This window comes from Haemorhous mexicanus, chromosome 10, assembly GCF_027477595.1.
Source record: "Haemorhous mexicanus isolate bHaeMex1 chromosome 10, bHaeMex1.pri, whole genome shotgun sequence".
Taxonomy (NCBI): Eukaryota; Metazoa; Chordata; class Aves; order Passeriformes; family Fringillidae; genus Haemorhous; species Haemorhous mexicanus.
In genome coordinates this window covers 2,015,096-2,029,981 of record NC_082350.1, presented here as the reverse complement: position 1 = coordinate 2,029,981, position 14,886 = coordinate 2,015,096, and the positions used below count along the sequence as shown (strand labels likewise).

Genomic DNA, 14,886 nt, shown 5'->3' with positions numbered 1-14,886 from the left:
CCACAGCCACAGCGCCGGGACGGGCTCGGCCACAGCGCCGGGCTGGGCTCGGCCAGAGCCACAGCGCTGGGCTGGGCTCGGCCACAGCGCCGGGACGGGCTCGGCCACAGCCACAGCGCCGGACGGGCTCGGCCACAGCCACAGCGCCGGACGGGCTCGGCCACAGCGCCGGGCTGGGCTCGGCCACAGCGCCGGGCAGGGCTCGGCCACAGCCACAGCGCCGGGACGGGCTCGGCCACAGCGCCGGGACGGGCTCGGCCACAGCCACAGCGCCGGGACGGGCTCGGCCACAGCGCCGGGACGGGCTCGGCCACAGCCACAGCGCCGGGCTGGGCTCGGCCACAGCCACAGCGCCGGGCTCGGCTTCAGCTCCGGCCCCGGCTCGGCCCTGCCCCGGCCGCTGTCCCGCACCGGCCCAACCGCAATGCTCAGGGTGCGCTCCTGCCTCAAAGCCCGAAACGTGTCATGTGCAACATCAGAAAGGCGCACTGGTGAACTCCCCGCCTCTAATGGGAAACACTTGAGAGTTCTACCAAATCTGTCACTTTTTAAATGAAAACATGAAAAAGGGCCGAGATAAAACAAAACAACAGAGAAAAAAAAAAAGTTGGAATCATGCGCTTTGATTCAGATACTGAAAAATTTTCCTCAAGGAATGGAAAAACTGATGGGGGTGGGGAAAAGGCAAACCAAAATCTTCTGGTGCTTGCAGCAGCCGGAGCAGACATTCTTCCCAGTAATCCCCTCGCTCCCTTCTCGCTTCGGGAAGGGAACAAAAAACCCCAAACCCTTCTGTGATGGCTCTTAGAGATTTTAGGACATTAGGATGTTTAAACAAGTGGTTCACATTTCTGTTCCAAGGCAACTGGTGACTGTCCCAGACACCACTGGCTGTTCTGGGCTGAACTGAACTGTGGTTTATCAAAAAAGGCGACCCAAGAGACTTCCAAAGCAAACTCGTTGATTTGGGGAAAAGAGTAGGTTAAGAGGACTGTTCCCTGAGACTGGAACTACAACAGGCCGAGCAGGAGGCTGCCCTACAGGAGGTACCATCACTGATGTGTATTTAAAAAAAACATACAGATAACTTTTGAAATCTCCTGGATTTTGGGTTTTTTGGGGGTTTTGTTTTTGGTTTGTGGGGTTTGGGGTTTTTTGGTGGTGTTTGTTTTCCGGGGTTTGTTTGTTTGTTTGTTTGTTTGTTTGTTTGTTTGTTTGTTTTTAAACATCCCTGTATCTCGGAGGCTTCACAGGAAGCAGAAAAGCGACTTGTAAGGCCGGGGACTGAGAGGCCGCCCCTTCCCATGTCCCTGCCCCTGCCCTTGCCTCTGCCCTGGCTGCCCGGCAGGGAACATCAGATCCATGGCAGGATCTAAAGGGACGTGGGCTGAAGCGCCCCGGGAGCCTCTCTCCCGCTGGTACTAGCGGGGATCGCGGGGCCTGCCCCTCTGGGGCTGCTCTGAAGGCAGAAGGGGCTGGCAGCAGCTCCGCGCTGCCCGGCGGGCACGGCCCCAAAACCTCGGGGAGAACGCGTAAGGCAGAACTGCGGCTGCCCAAACCACAGGCTCCTGCAACCTGCATCCCCCCGAAACCCCTCCCGGCCCGGGGGGGAGTTTTAGTAGCCAGGCAGCCGGCGGCGGCGAACATTTCTCGGGATTTCGTTGTTTGGGCTCTGCGAGCCGTTACCGTTACCGGTGCCGCTTCTGACTCTCCCCTGGGGCTGCCAGCAGCTCCTGGGCGGGGCTGGACGCGGGGTTAGATGAGGGGTTGGATGAGAGGCTGGATGCGGGGTTGGATGCAGGGCTGGATGCGGGGTTGAATGAGAGGCTGGATGCAGGGTTGGATGCGGGGTTGGATGTGGGGCTGGATGGGGGCTGGATGAGAGGCAGGATGCAGGGTTGGATGCGGAGCTGGATGCGGGGCTGGATGCGGGGTTGAATGAGAGGCAGGATGCAGGGTTGGATGCGGAGCTGGATGCGGGGCTGGATGCGGGGTTGAATGAGAGGCAGGATGCAGGGTTGGATGCGGGGCTGGATGCGGACTGGATGCGGGGCTCTATGCGGGGCAACCTTCATGCTGCAAGAACCGCTCGTACTCGGGCGCGGGGAGCAGTCAGGAGCCACATACCAGATGCCTCACACGTTGTGGCTGATAAGCACCAAGCGATATCGCCTCAAAGCCAGGAGCAGAGGAAGCGCAGGTCAACATGTGCCTGATTTAATTTTTTTTCTGAACATCTTGTTAAAAGCAACACCTGAAATAAAAAAAAAAAGAGAGATCAGTAGCGAGTGACTCTTTTTGGTTTCCTCCCCGTTTTGATAACTGAGAACATTATGCCTCGTGTTGTGCCCAGCTTCTCCATGCACTTTATTGATTGTTTGGGTTTTCGAGGAACAAAACGATAGTAACGAAAAGAATCAGTTATCGCGGGACAGAAAACGGGGAAACAGGCGACATATCTTAAACAACAGGTCAGGAACTCTTGTGTGTGGTGGGGCCGGCAGCAAACCCGCACCAAACGTCCAAACCCGCACCTTGGCTAGCACTGCTTGCTCGAAGAAGTGGAGGCTACCCCGAGAGCCCACAAAGCACGAACTTTCTCCTCTCCAGGGCCCATTTACTGAAGCCCCGCGGTTTTCCTTCTCCTGCCCCAGCCAAACGCCAGATGCCCATCAGCTGTCAGTGACATGTCCCTCGAGGGCCAGCCCGTGGCTCGGGGCCACTCCGTCCCCGCATTCACCCCGTGCTGCCTCATGTCATCGAAAATGGTCACTGTGAACGACAAAAGTGAAATTCCATCCCGTTATTTCGTAAACGCTCCAAATTTGTTATTCCCGTAGGGTGGGGGGAAAGTTCCTTTTGGAAAGAGAAATAAATTAAACGAAAGTAGGCGAACAATTTATCTGCCAGCAAAACCGTAGGGTTTGCAGGGACCAGCTGGGAAGACAGGAGCTTTCGCCAGTGTCAGAAGCCACCTGTGTGCCCACACCCGCATGTGCCCTCAGGGAAAACCGAGTTTGGCACCTCCGGCACGGCAGGGCAGGGCAGGGCACGGCAGGGCAGGATACCGCTCCTTCTGCTGTCATTCTATAACGGGAAAAGGCCTTACACAGCTCGCAAACCCTCTCTCAAAGGCAGAGCAGGGACAGCCGGTGTTTCACTTTCAAATCGCACCTGATGAGATTTCGCAGGCTTTTTGCTCACTGTGCACCTTGAGGGAGAGCAGGGCTCTTCTTCCCTGCCCATGCGCTCCCGATCTGTGCTCCTCGCCTGCCTCTTTCCGGGACAGCGGGCAGGTCCCCGCAGGGGAGCGGGCGGGGTCCCGCGGGGTGCAGCCCTGCCCGGTGCCCGGCGCCGTGTGCCTGGGGCGGAAACAACCACGAGGTTTTGTCGAAAGCTGAATTCTTCTTCAGGAAACATGCAGCTGATTCTGAACGAATTCCCACCAGCCCACCAAATCTTGCAGCTGCTTGTTTGGGCAATAAAACCCCGTGTGGTTTCTAAACTCACGGACAGAAAAAGGAAAAATATGTTAATCCAAGTAAACTATAAGTGAAAACTCATTGATTACCTCCGCCTTCCTGTCTCTGATTTGATTCATCATTTGCCATCATGCTTTCCGAGTCACTTCTGTGTTGGTTTCCCTCTGCCTGAATCCTGTAAGATTTTTCCAGAAGGGCGGCTGTGATGTTGAGACCGACATACTGTAAACAACCACAAGAAGCAGAGCGAATGTTTTCAATACAGCTCGAGGACTAAAATAACTCATTGGATTAGGCCAGCCCGAGCGATTGTTTTGGTGAACGCTTCCCAGGCCCGCTGCTGAGCACATCCCCGAGGGCTACCTGGGGCGGGCGGCGGTGCCGCGGCGGCCCCGGGCGGCGGAGCGGGCGCCGGGAGGAGCCCCCCGCCCTCTCTGTCTTGTGCCGCGGGGCAAATGTTACAGTGTCCCAGAGCAGAGCCTGCCAGGGCGGCGATGCTCCACAGACCCAGGGATGGGCTTCTGGTGGATTTCGCCTGGGGGGATGGAGAAGCCGTAGAGAACCGCAGAGCCGGAGCCCCGTCTGAATCCCCTCTCCCTGCGCCCGTCCCGGCCGCCGCGGTGTGCCCAGGGCTGCCGGCACCGATCCGGGGCTCAACTCTGGGCTCTGCAGCGCTTCGCGCGGCTCTCCAGCCTGGCTATCCCGGCCCTGCCCGAGCTCGCTACAGCGTCGAGCTTTTTAGCGCTCGCAATAAATTTTTCGCTTTCGGGGGTTGACCAAAGCACCACGCCGGCTGCCCCTGCCCGCCTGCACGGAGCTGATCCCCGGCCCCTCCTGCCAGCGGGCAGGAGCGGACCCCGCAGGGCGGGGAACGGGGGTCCGCGGTGCCCGCCCGCCCCTTCGAGCCGCCCTCCGGCCGCACAGGCTGGGCCGGGCCCGGGCCGGGGCCGTCGGACCTCACCGCTCTCCCGACTGTCACACACGCAGAGCGGAGATTTTTTAAGTAACAAATGTACTTTTTTATTTTTGAAGCAAAAATATCATTTTCGGCTTAACAATAGCCGGATCTCGCTGAATGAAGCCTTTGCATATTTTCCTGTTTTAATTGGTTGTATAATAAACAGTCCTGACCCCGCACTCTCTTTTCAATGAGTTCAGGGTGAAACGCAGACCATGGGACTGGAAATGACTTTTTCACCACTTAAAACACTGACAAGAATACCAGGAATCAGGCGGTACTAAACAGCCGCTCCGGCCGGGGCGGGAGGGAGGGCGCAAGGTAAGAGCTGTGTGTGTGGCTCCTCACGGAGCCTGGCTCTGCCCGCAGCCACCGCCCCCTGCCCGGTCCCGGTCCCGGCACGACAAGAGAAGCCGGGACAGAGCCCACGGGGTCCCTCATTCAGCATCCCGCCGCCGGGCGGCTGTCCCGCGCTCCCGCCGGCCCGCAGGCAGAGGGCAGCCGTGCCGTGCCGCCGGGGAGCGCTCCCGGCGCCCAGGGCTCTGCCACCCTCAGAGCCCGGCCAGGGCTTCAAAGGACCTTTGCGGCTTGCGCAAAGGACCGGAGAGGACGAGAAAGCTGCGGTGGCAAAACATCCCCCGGAGCTGGCACTGCCCCGGGTGCTGCAGCAGCAGAGGGGCGCTGGGAGTCCGCTCAGCCCCGGGGATCAAACTCTGTCCTTCCCCGACAGAGGCAGGCTGCTTCCACGTCCGCTCCGGGCAGGGAGAAAACACCCTTCGCACTTCTGCTTTCATCTCTCGCCAGCGTTGCATAAACCCGGGACCGCTCCGAAAGGACAGCGGCGGCGGCTCATCGGCCCTGAGCCCCCCTTCCCTGGCTCTGGCCCCCGCAGCAGCCCCGCGGCGGGCGGCGGCCCCAGGACCGGAGGGCGCTCCGCCCCAAGGTGCTGTCCCGGGGAGCGCGTCCCGCTCCGTGCGCATTCCTCCTGCCGTCATTTATATAACGGGGAAAGACCTTACACAACGCGCAAAGCCCGCGCCTGCCAAGAGTGCGGCGCTCGGCCGCTCGATTTTGTGAGGGACCCACGGGACTGGGGCAGGTGGGAGCCGCAGGAGGCGGTGACGGCCCGGGGCGAGGGAGCGCTAAGCCACCGCAGGCACCCCTCGGTCCTGTGCTGGTGTTCGTGCTCACGGAGCTGGCTGCGGAGGGGTCTGCACCGCTCCTGCTCCCGCTCAGCCCCTGCCGTCCCAAGTGCCGCTGTCCGGGGAGCGGCCCGGCCCTGCACATCACCCGGGCTGCCCAGCGGGCCCGCGGGGAGGCAGAGCTCCGCCGGGACGCTCGGTCCCTGCGTTCCTGGCTGCTCGGTAGCGCGCAGAGCGGTGCGTGGCGGCTCCTCAGGGGCCGTGCCCGCTGTCGAGGCAAGCACCAGCACTCGGGAGATGATGGCCACCCCCTCCCCAGGCCGGCGGCACCGCACGGGAGGCCCGGCCGCTCCCGGCAGCGGCAGAGACCGGGCTGCTGCCGGCGAGACCGGCCCTGCCTTGGGCAGCCGCCCGACAGCGCCCGGCGAGCAGCCAGCCACGGCGGCCGGGCTCTCCCCGCGATTTCCCTACGAGTTTACTTTCAATGCAGTCTCTGTAAAATACAGAAAACCATCGTGAAAACATCCTACATCCCGGGCCACTGCCACCAGGGAGCAGAGCGGGGAGAAGGAGAGCAGAGCCTCGGTCGGGCCCAGGGAGCTCATCCCGAAGGAGAGCAGGGCCCGGCCGGGCACAGGGAGCTCGGGGAGAAGGAGAGCAGAGCCTCGGTCGGGCCCAGGGAGCTCATCCCGAAGGAGAGCAGGGCCCGGCCGGGCACAGGGAGCTCGGGCCGAAGGAGAGCAGAGCCCCGGCCGGGCACAGGGAGCTCGGGCCGAAGGAGAGCAGGCCCCGGCCGGCCACAGGGAGCTCGGCAGACGGACAGACCCCTGGCCTGGCAGCGAGAGTGGCCGCACGGCCCTGCCGGCCCGCTCCTCTTCCGAACGCGCAGCTCCCTGCTCAATGGGCTCAATCGGCCGCTGGTCAAGCACAGCGGGACCTGGGTGGAGACCTCCTATTCCAGGAACTGGAACAGCCCCAGGGGCCGCACGTCCTTGCCCGGTCCCGGCCTGCCGCCTCCTCTCCCGTCACCTGGCACTGTCAGGTATCGCTTCACTCAAAGCCTGCGAGTCCCAGCCGTTCCCGGGAATGTGCCAGCGGTGCTTCAGCCTTTGCCTCAGGCCGAACGACGGCACAGCCCAGAAAGAAGCCCAGGGAGCGCCGCTGGGCCTGTGCGGGTGTCCGGGGAGGTGCTCCCACCCTCCCTTCGCCCCGTGCCCACCTCCGGTGGCGGGGGTTTCCCTTTTGGCCCCAACATACCCCGGAGCAAAGTAGCGGTACTGGCAGTACCTAATAAGGAACAAGTAGCCAAGGCCCTGAGCCCTCCGGAGCAAAGCTGCGATCCCCGGTGCGCTGGCAACGGCCTTGAGTCCCGGCCGCGTCCCGTGTGCGCTGGCATCCCCGCTTCGGCCTTCGGCCTCGCGTTAGAGCAGTGTTCGTGCGGAGGCCGGGCTCTGTCCGTGCTGCCCTGTACCAGGGCAGCCGCTCGGCCCGGCGGCACGGCCCTCTCGCCGTGACCCCGCTTCCCGCACCCCTGTCTGTCCGCCCGGAGCGGAGCCCCTCCGCCGCATCAACGCTCGAAGCGCCCTCTCCGCCTGGGGAGCGGGGCCAGGGGGCACCGCAGGGCTCCGGGACGGCCCGGCGGGTTCCTCAGAGCCCCTCTGCCCTGGCCGTGCCCGCCGAGCGGCAGAGAGGCGCCCGGTCCCCGCGTCTCGCACTGCCTTCTGCGACCGGGCTGCAGGCTCCGCTTCCCGCCGTGCGGGCGAGCAGGCCCTGCAGAAAGGGAAAGCGTCAGGCAGCCGGGCAAGGGCGAGTGTCAGGCCCCTGGCTGCGGAGCGGAGCGCTCGGCCCCGTTACCGGGTTCACCCCCGGCAGCGCTGGCAGTGCGCGGCCCGGAAGGCGAACACCGCATCCCCGCTGCTGCCGCGGCACCGCAGGCCTGGCCCGGGCCGGAGGCTGAGCGGGACCCGCTGCGAGCCGGGCCCGCACCGGGCAGGGGCCGCCCCGCCGGCCCCATCTTCTGCTGACCCCCGGGCCCGGCAAGGGCCGCTGCCTGCGGGGCCGGGCAGGGTTAGAAGCGAGGCCCAGGCCGCCGCCGCAGCCACGGGCCCGGCGGGGAAAGAGAGCCGCCTGCGGCTCCCGCTCCGGGCCCGCTGGGGGCTCGGGCCCCGTCACAGCGTGGCCGGGACAGGCTTGGGGAGGAACGGGACCGTTCTTTTCCTCCCAGGACCGCGGCTGCGAGCAAGCGAGGAAGAAATGAAAGCGAAGCATGGTCCGGCACAGCCCAGGCACAACCCCGAGGCCTCCGCCGCCCCGGGCCGGGCACACGGGCGAGGTGCCGCGGCTGCCCGCGGCCCGGAGCGGAGGCACTCCGGGCCCGCCCGCCCCGCACACCGCGGAACCAACGCAACGCTCCCCGCACCTTGTCGGCCGCCGCCGAGACAGCCCCGGGGCCTGGCGGAGATGATGGAGCGCCCAGCACGGGTGCCGCAGCCGATCCCCGTGTGCCGCAGCGGGGAGCGGTGCCCGCCGCCCGGAGCGGCCCCGGCACACAGCGCCCGCCCCGCTCCCGCTGCCGCTTCCCGATCCCGAGCGCGGAGGAGCGAGTGAAATAAAACGATATGGAAAGAAGGAAAGGCATTTTATTGGAGACTTTACAATGCTAGAAAGTACAGTGAAAGTGCTACTTCAATCTAGAAAAGTTGGTCCCAAAACGGTACTATGCCACAGCATCTATGGGTTTGCACAAACATTTACAAAATCGCTATGAACTGGCCCCTGTTTTAAAATCGCTATTTTTTTCACATTAATCTATGTAAAATTGAAGGATCAAAACCTTTTAAGAAAAAGAGTAAGCATTCAAAAGCAGAACCTACCGGGAAATCCATTTTGGACCAGGTTTGGGGGCAAAAAACTTGAAGATAGTTTAAACTTTCATTAATAATAATATGCACACGGGAAAATATCCCAATTTACAGGAAAGCGTCTCTCTTTTTTTTTTTTTTTTATAACATCAAAATATTTTTTTAGACCTGTATAAAATTACTTTTAAGACCTCAGAGGACATTGTCTCCTTTAAAAAATATATTTACCGCTGCCGAAACGTTTCACGAGTGACCCTGGTGGGTTTTGTTTGTTGATTTCTGTTAACCAGCAATATCGCACATCTGCTGTTACAGCAGTCCCCACGTTAAGTACTATTTTAACGAAAAGCCACAGCTCGGAAGAAGCGTAGTGCTTTGCAGAGCGAGGAAGAAGACAGAGGGGATGAAGAAGAGGACGAGCACCGCGGGCACACGATATTGTCTAGGCCCCGCTAGCCCTGCACCGCACGCGTGAAAATGCCTCCGCTATTTACAAACTCCGTTTTACCCTCCCCATGGCTGAGCCCGAAAGGATTACGGCCGAATTACAAAGGAGCATAATTTTGAGGGCTGAACAACTAATTTTTAATTAGATGCTCCCCCCGTCTTCCCCCCCCCAAAAAAAAAAAAAAAAGCCCAAACCAAAACCAAACCCCAACAAAACAAAACAAAACCAAAGCAAACAAACCCAAACCGAAAAACCCCACCGAACCCAACAACTCACAAACACACACAGAGCAGAGAAACTCCCGGTGAATCCCCGCTCGCCCGGAGAGGCGGCCCGGCCGCCGCTGCCCGGCGCAGCCCCGCGGGGAACCCCCACACTTACACTGCTTTCTTCTCATGGAGGGACGGTCCTACACTGACACTACGCGCGGGGCAAAGCTGCTATTTCCCCACCGCGAGAGTTTGGGCACAGGGAAAGTCCGTGACTAGAGACGAGGAGGAGAGACGCGGAGCGCAGGGGAACGCGGCGGGGTAGCAGAAGGGCAGCGGGGCCGGTGCATTGCGGTGACGGCGCTGGCCGGAGCCTCCCTAGATGTCTATGCGGGAGTGCAGGGCGCTGTGTTTGCTGTCGTGCTCCCAGTAAGAACAGTGCATCATGGACAGCTCGGCGGGCTGGCGGGCGCAGGCAAACTGGAGGCCGGCTCCGTTTGCCGCCGGGGCCGCGGGCGGCGCGGGGCTGGCCGGGCTGAGCTGCTGGGGGTGGTGGGCGTGCGGGTGGTGGTGGTGGTGGTGGCTCACGCCGTTGTAGGAGTTCACCATGCTGGGCAGCGCCATGCTCTGCACCCGCGAGTAGGGGCTGTAGGACGCCGGGCCCGAGAGTCCTTTCACATTGACGGGGCTGACGTTCCCACCAGACATCTGGCAGGACGTGTAGGGCATGGGCGCGGGGGGCTGCGCCAGCGGCCACGAGTTGTTCATGAAGGTGGACTGCAAGTACTTGGGCGGGGACAGGTAGCCGTAGCTGTCGGGGCTGAAGAGGGTCTTGCCCGGCTGGAAGTGGGTCGGAGGCGGCCGGAAAGGCCGTTTCATCCTTCGTCTTCTGCGGTAGTTGCCCTTCTCGAACATGTCCTCGCAGGCGGGGTCCAGGGTCCAGTAGTTGCCCTTGCGCTCGCCGCCGCCCTCCCGGGGCACCTTGATGAAGCACTCGTTGAGGCTGAGGTTGTGGCGGATGCTGTTCTGCCAGCCTTTCTTGTTCTTCTCGTAGAAAGGGAACTTGCTGATGATGTACTGGTAGATCCCAGACAGCGTAAGCCTCTTCTCCGCACTCTCCCGAATGGCCATGGCGATCAGGGCCACGTAGGAATAGGGGGGCTTCTGCGAGGGGTCCGGCTTCTCGGGGCCCTTGTCCGCGCTCAGCTCCTCCTTGCCCCGATCCGGCTCCTTGCTGCCGCCGGTGTCATGCGCCAGCAGCGCCACAGTGTCCTCCTCGCCGTCCGGGTAGTTGCTCATCATGGTGCCCCGCGCCCGCCGCCCGGGGCGCCCAGCGCAGCGCCGCGCGGTGCGGAGCGCTGCCCGCTGCACGGAGCCCGCTGCTGGCGGCCGTCCCGCTCCGCTCTCGCCGCGACGGGGCCGAAGCCGAAGTCGAAGCCGGGACCCGGCCGGAGATCGGGAGGCGCCTCTCGCGGCGCCGCTGGTCCGTGCAGCGCGGCGGCGGCGGCGGCGTCCCTGCCCCCGCGGGCTCCGCTCCCCTCTGCCGCGGCGGCCGGGCTCTTTTCTGATTTGTATGGGCCCGGCCGAGTTCCGCTTTCGTCAGGAGCCCGCTCCCCTATCGCGGCCGACTCGCTGGGCACGGACGAGTTCACCCCGCAGTCACGGCGCCGCGCTCAGCCCCGCGCACACGCGGCCCGACGTGGCCCCGCGGAGCGGCGCGGAACCGCCCCGGCTCGGCCGCGCCACCGGGGGCGGGGGGAGGCGGGGGGCGGCGTCCGGGGGCGCTGGGCGAGCCTCCGCCGCCCACCCCGGAGCCCGCCTGGGCCCGCGGCGCTGCTCTCCCCACCCGCCCGGCGCGGGGTCGCGCTGGAGGCGGTGGGTGCGAAGGAGTGTGCCCGCGGCGCTGCTCTGCCACGGCGGCTTGTCACACTTCCAGCCACACACGCGGTCGCGTTTATATGTCTTGGCCGCGGGCCCCGCCAACCGATCGCGCCCGGGGAGCACAAGGAGGCTGTTGCCGCTCCCTGCAAGTCGATTCTTGCAGCTCTTATTTGCAGGAGGCAGAAAGCAGAAGGTGTCGGGTCGCCCCTTCTCCCTTCCCGCAGAGTACACGCAGATCTCCAGCGCGGCTGCGGGGCTGACAGGCGCCTCGAGGGCCGGGGCAGGGTGGCTAGATGGGGGATGACACACTGGGCAGCTTTCCTGCTCCTTCCCCTGGAGGGCTTCGGCTTATTTCACACGGTTCCTGGAGTAGCGTGGCTGGCACCCACATTCCCCTCTCCTTCCCCTTTCCTGTCTTCAGGCAGAGCCTCCCCGAGCAGCAGACAGGCAATGTCAGCTGGCTCGAGCACAAGAGATGTCGCGCTGTGACAAACCAGTGCCCCGGGGCATCGCAGCGGACGCTTCACACTGGTTTCTAACGGGGTCTGCAGTCCTGTCCCGGGAGCGGGGCAGACCGGCCCCGTTTCTTCCCCGAGCCGTTCTAGCAGACAAGGCACCGCCAGCAGCTGCAAGAGCCGGGCCGGGCTCCGCAGGGCCGCCACCACCTGCGCTCGCCGGCCGCGGCCTCGCTCGGCCCCCAGGGCACTGCAGCGAGCCCGCCGCTGCCGGCACGGCTCCGCCGGACCCGGCCTCGCCGCCCGTGCTCAAACACTCAAACACAACCGCGGCTGCCCAAAGCGGCCCCGGCAGCAGCTGCACGCTCACCTCGGAGCCCGCAGCTCTGCCCGCCTGCAGCTCATGGCCCTCAGACTCGCTCCTGCCTTCCTTGCAAGCCAACCGCCTCTCACGATGTGCCCTGTCCCGATGATTTTAAGTGAGACATCAATTTTCGTAACCAAGCGTGAGCCCGGGGGGTGGGCGGGCGCCTCGCGGCTCCCAGGGCTTCGGTGGCTCATGAGCGGATTTCTAGTTCCTCTGCCCGGCTACGGGTTCCTGCTCCCCTACCCGGGACAGACTAATTGAGGGTAAAGGCAGTCGAAGATGTAGAAACGTATTTTAAGCGAGTTATAAATTAGCTCTTCGAAGAACTATTAGATTTATATATATGTATATATGAACATATAAAGTTATATATCTCTGTATGTCTCAGTTAGAACACGTTTCTGCATCTTCGCCTAGAGCCATAAAACCAATCCTTTATCTCCCGTCGGCCGAGGAGATGCCTCAAAGGCCGGGCTGTGTGATTTCGGTCACAGAAAGGAGGCCCGTCTATTTCCTCACCCAGGCACAGAGCAGCGCACGCCGACCCCGGGTTCCCCCCTAAGCGCACAAACGAAACGGCGAAGGGATGAGGCCCACAGGAGAGACCCTCCAGGGTTCCAGAAGAGACTCTCCAGGGTTCCCCTTCCCGGCGGCTCCCCGGCGGCTCGCTCCGCTCAGGGCGACTCAGCAGCCGGAGCCAGCTGTGCCCCGCCGTCGGGGCCGGGGCTGCCGGGTTCCCCAGGGCCGGGGGAGCTTCTTTCTGCCGGCCACCCATGCTGCTCCCGGCGCTCCCCCTCGCAGGCATTTCCGCGGCGAGGGCCGGTGCAGGTGTAGCAGCACTGCCGCGTGTGTCATCACCTCCGCCAAATGGCACATTCCTCCCTTCTCACTCCTGAGCCGGGCGCGCAGCTCCTTGGCAGGGCTCGCTCGCTCGCAAAGGACATTTGACATCCGAGGGTCTTGTTTGGGTTTTTTTGACAGCCCCATCAAGGAGAATTTCGGATGAATACCAGGGCAGAAGCTTAGCCCAGCGCTGGGAGCGGCGGTCGGGCCGAGCAGCAAAGGTGAGCGCGCAGCCCCGTGTGCGGCTATTGAACGTTTGACACAAGGGCAGGCAGGGGCTGTCGGGCTCTCCCCTCTCTTAATTAAGCCCTTTTTGGAACATGAAACAGCTACCTGAAAACGCAGGAACACGCCCCTGGCAGCTGTACGCTGTAGCTGCCTTTAAGCGGAGAGCTGAGGGTTTATCGGCGCTCACAGAAAAGCCGCAGCGAAGGGAATGAAATTACGGGGACGGCCACGAGCAGAGGAGCAAGGAGAGCCCTTTCGGGAGAAGGAGCGGGGATCCCGGCACGGCCCCGGGGAGCGGCCCGATCCGCCGGTGCCCCCGGCGGAGGCCGCGCCCCGCCCGCCGCCGCTCCCGGGGCCGGGCAGCGGGCGGACAAACCCGCGCAAGGCGGGAGCAGAAGGAGCCGGCGGAGCCGCTCCCGGCCCGGTCCTGAAGCCGCTCGCCGGGGTAGGGGACACAGGAGAGGAGTTAGCGGTGGATGGGGCTCAAGGCGCCGTGCCCTTGTCCCGGCCTACTGCGGCGGGGAAGGGGCTCTCGCTTTCTGCACACGGGGGTAGAATAGCCCCGGACACTGCCCGGCCCCGGTGTGGGGAAGCCGGGAGGGAGGCGGGCAGAGCGGGGCTCCATCCCGACCGCCCAACCCCGCTGAGAGATGCGACCCGAGAGGTGCTGCAAACCGGGGCTTCACCGCTACCGAGCCGGACCGGGTTCCCCTTCCCGAATCGCTCCCCCGCCGCGGCCCCGGAGCGATTTCCCCGAGCGCAGCGCTGAGCCCCTTCGCGGTGGGAGCGCCGAGCAGAGCGGGGCACGGCGAGCGGCGGTGTCTCCCGCGGGGACACGGGGCACGGTGCCACCCCCACTCTGGCCCCGGCAGCCCGGACGAGGATTCCCACGAAAACCGTGCTTTCAGCTGAAGCGCTGATAAGACTCGAGTAGTCCGAGTGGTTTGGGTTTTCTTTTCTACTCACCCTTTGCAGGCAGCAGAACCTGGCAGGTCTGGGGTCGCTTTGTTTGAAAACGCGGCAGCCTTCCCCTCCCAAGATTTTTGCGGTTTTTTTTTTTTTTTTTTCTCTTTTCTTTTCTCTTGGCGAGAAAACGTGTCTCCGGCGGGGAGCGCCAGTCCGCCCGTGGCTCGGAGAGCCCCGCTCCCGTTCGGCCAGCGCAGGCCGCCTGCAGGCACCGGGGCAGGGCTCTCGCCTCCCGCACCGAGACCCGGACGGGGACAGGCGGCACAGCCCCGGAGTCAGTCCTGCGGCTCTTACTCCGTTCTGTTGCCCCGCCGCGCCCCGGCTCCCGGGGCGGACACGCGGCCGGTGCCGCCTCAGCGCGCACCTTTGGGGCTCTCGAGCCCGCAGTGGTCTGGGGCCGTCCCGGCATTATCCGCACTCATTCGGGTCACGTAGCAGCCACACGGACACGGAGGTAAAGGCGGCCCCCGGCGCGCCTTGTTCCGAGTCCCGTTTCCCCGAGGAACGGGATCCGCGGCGGCGCGGGGCTCCGGGAGCCGGGCAGGGCCGGGCGCTTTCGGTCCCCGCTCCATCCCCCCAGCAGTTCTCCTTCCCTCGGCACACCCCGCAAAGCGGCCGGGACAAGGCAGTCACCATGCTGCCGTTTCAAGTATTCCTAGTTTATTCCTTTCTTTCTTTTTTCTTTTTTTTTTTTTTTTTAAATTTTTAAAAAATATTGTTTTCCCAGGTTCTACTGGTTTTTAAGATCGTGGAGTATTTTCCCGTAACAAACCCAGGAAAAGTAGGGTCCGTGTTAAACGCGGCGTGCGCGGGTCTGTCTCGCACCACGGCGCTCATGAGAGTAAACGAAATGTACTGCGGGAAATAAAATATTCTGGCCTCAATGAAAATTCAGCCGATCGAATCTATTAAAAGGCTGGGACGGGGGCGTTTTCCGCGGTACCGACGCGCAGGAGCCCCGTGTCCCCTCGGGCGGAGGGAGCGGAGGTGCCCCGGACGCGGCTGCCCCGGCGCTCGCAGGCAGCTCGGGCCGGGCCGGGCCGTGG

General features: G+C 63.3%; 3 protein-coding genes across 3 annotated transcripts; 1 reads left to right on the top strand and 2 right to left on the bottom strand.

Moving 5' to 3' along the window:
* Positions 1-2,765: 2,765 nt before the first annotated feature.
* LOC132331988 (collagen alpha-1(I) chain-like) lies at positions 2,766-8,189 on the top strand. Its single transcript, XM_059855977.1, has 4 exons — positions 2,766-2,787; positions 5,245-5,383; positions 5,488-7,013; positions 7,057-8,189. The coding sequence occupies exons 1-4, from the start codon at positions 2,766-2,768 to the stop codon at positions 8,187-8,189; spliced, it is 2,820 nt and encodes a 939-aa protein (XP_059711960.1).
* Positions 8,190-8,201: 12 nt separating this feature from the next.
* On the bottom strand, positions 8,202-10,808 carry LOC132331497 (forkhead box protein L2-like). Its single transcript, XM_059854909.1, has one exon. It carries the CDS (start codon positions 10,400-10,402, stop codon positions 9,479-9,481), a length of 924 nt encoding a protein of 307 aa, XP_059710892.1. The 5' UTR covers positions 10,403-10,808; the 3' UTR covers positions 8,202-9,478.
* LOC132331987 (forkhead box protein L2-like) lies at positions 9,479-10,402 on the bottom strand. Its single transcript, XM_059855975.1, has 2 exons — positions 9,689-10,402; positions 9,479-9,562 (listed from the first exon to the last, which is right to left on the bottom strand). The coding sequence occupies exons 1-2, from the start codon at positions 10,400-10,402 to the stop codon at positions 9,479-9,481; spliced, it is 798 nt and encodes a 265-aa protein (XP_059711958.1).
* Positions 10,809-14,886: the final 4,078 nt, after the last annotated feature.

What these genes read in the sequence shown, in the direction of transcription:
- LOC132331988 (XM_059855977.1), top strand. Translation starts at nt 2,766, where the DNA reads ATGGTCACTGTGAACGACAAAA. An exon ending in GGAGGGCGCTCCGCCCCAAG is followed by an intron (nt 5,384 to 5,487) that starts GTGCTGTCCCGG and finishes GCGCCTGCCAAG; the next exon opens with AGTGCGGCGCTCGGCCGCTC. An exon ending in CGGCCTCGCGTTAGAGCAGT is followed by an intron (nt 7,014 to 7,056) that starts GTTCGTGCGGAG and finishes GCCCTGTACCAG; the next exon opens with GGCAGCCGCTCGGCCCGGCG.
- LOC132331497 (XM_059854909.1), bottom strand. Translation starts at nt 10,402, where the DNA reads ATGATGAGCAACTACCCGGACGGCGAGGAGGACACTGTGGCGCTGCTG.
- LOC132331987 (XM_059855975.1), bottom strand. Translation starts at nt 10,402, where the DNA reads ATGATGAGCAACTACCCGGACGGCGAGGAGGACACTGTGGCGCTGCTG. An exon ending in TGGTGAACTCCTACAACGGC is followed by an intron (nt 9,563 to 9,688) that starts GTGAGCCACCAC and finishes TGCGCCCGCCAG; the next exon opens with CCCGCCGAGCTGTCCATGAT.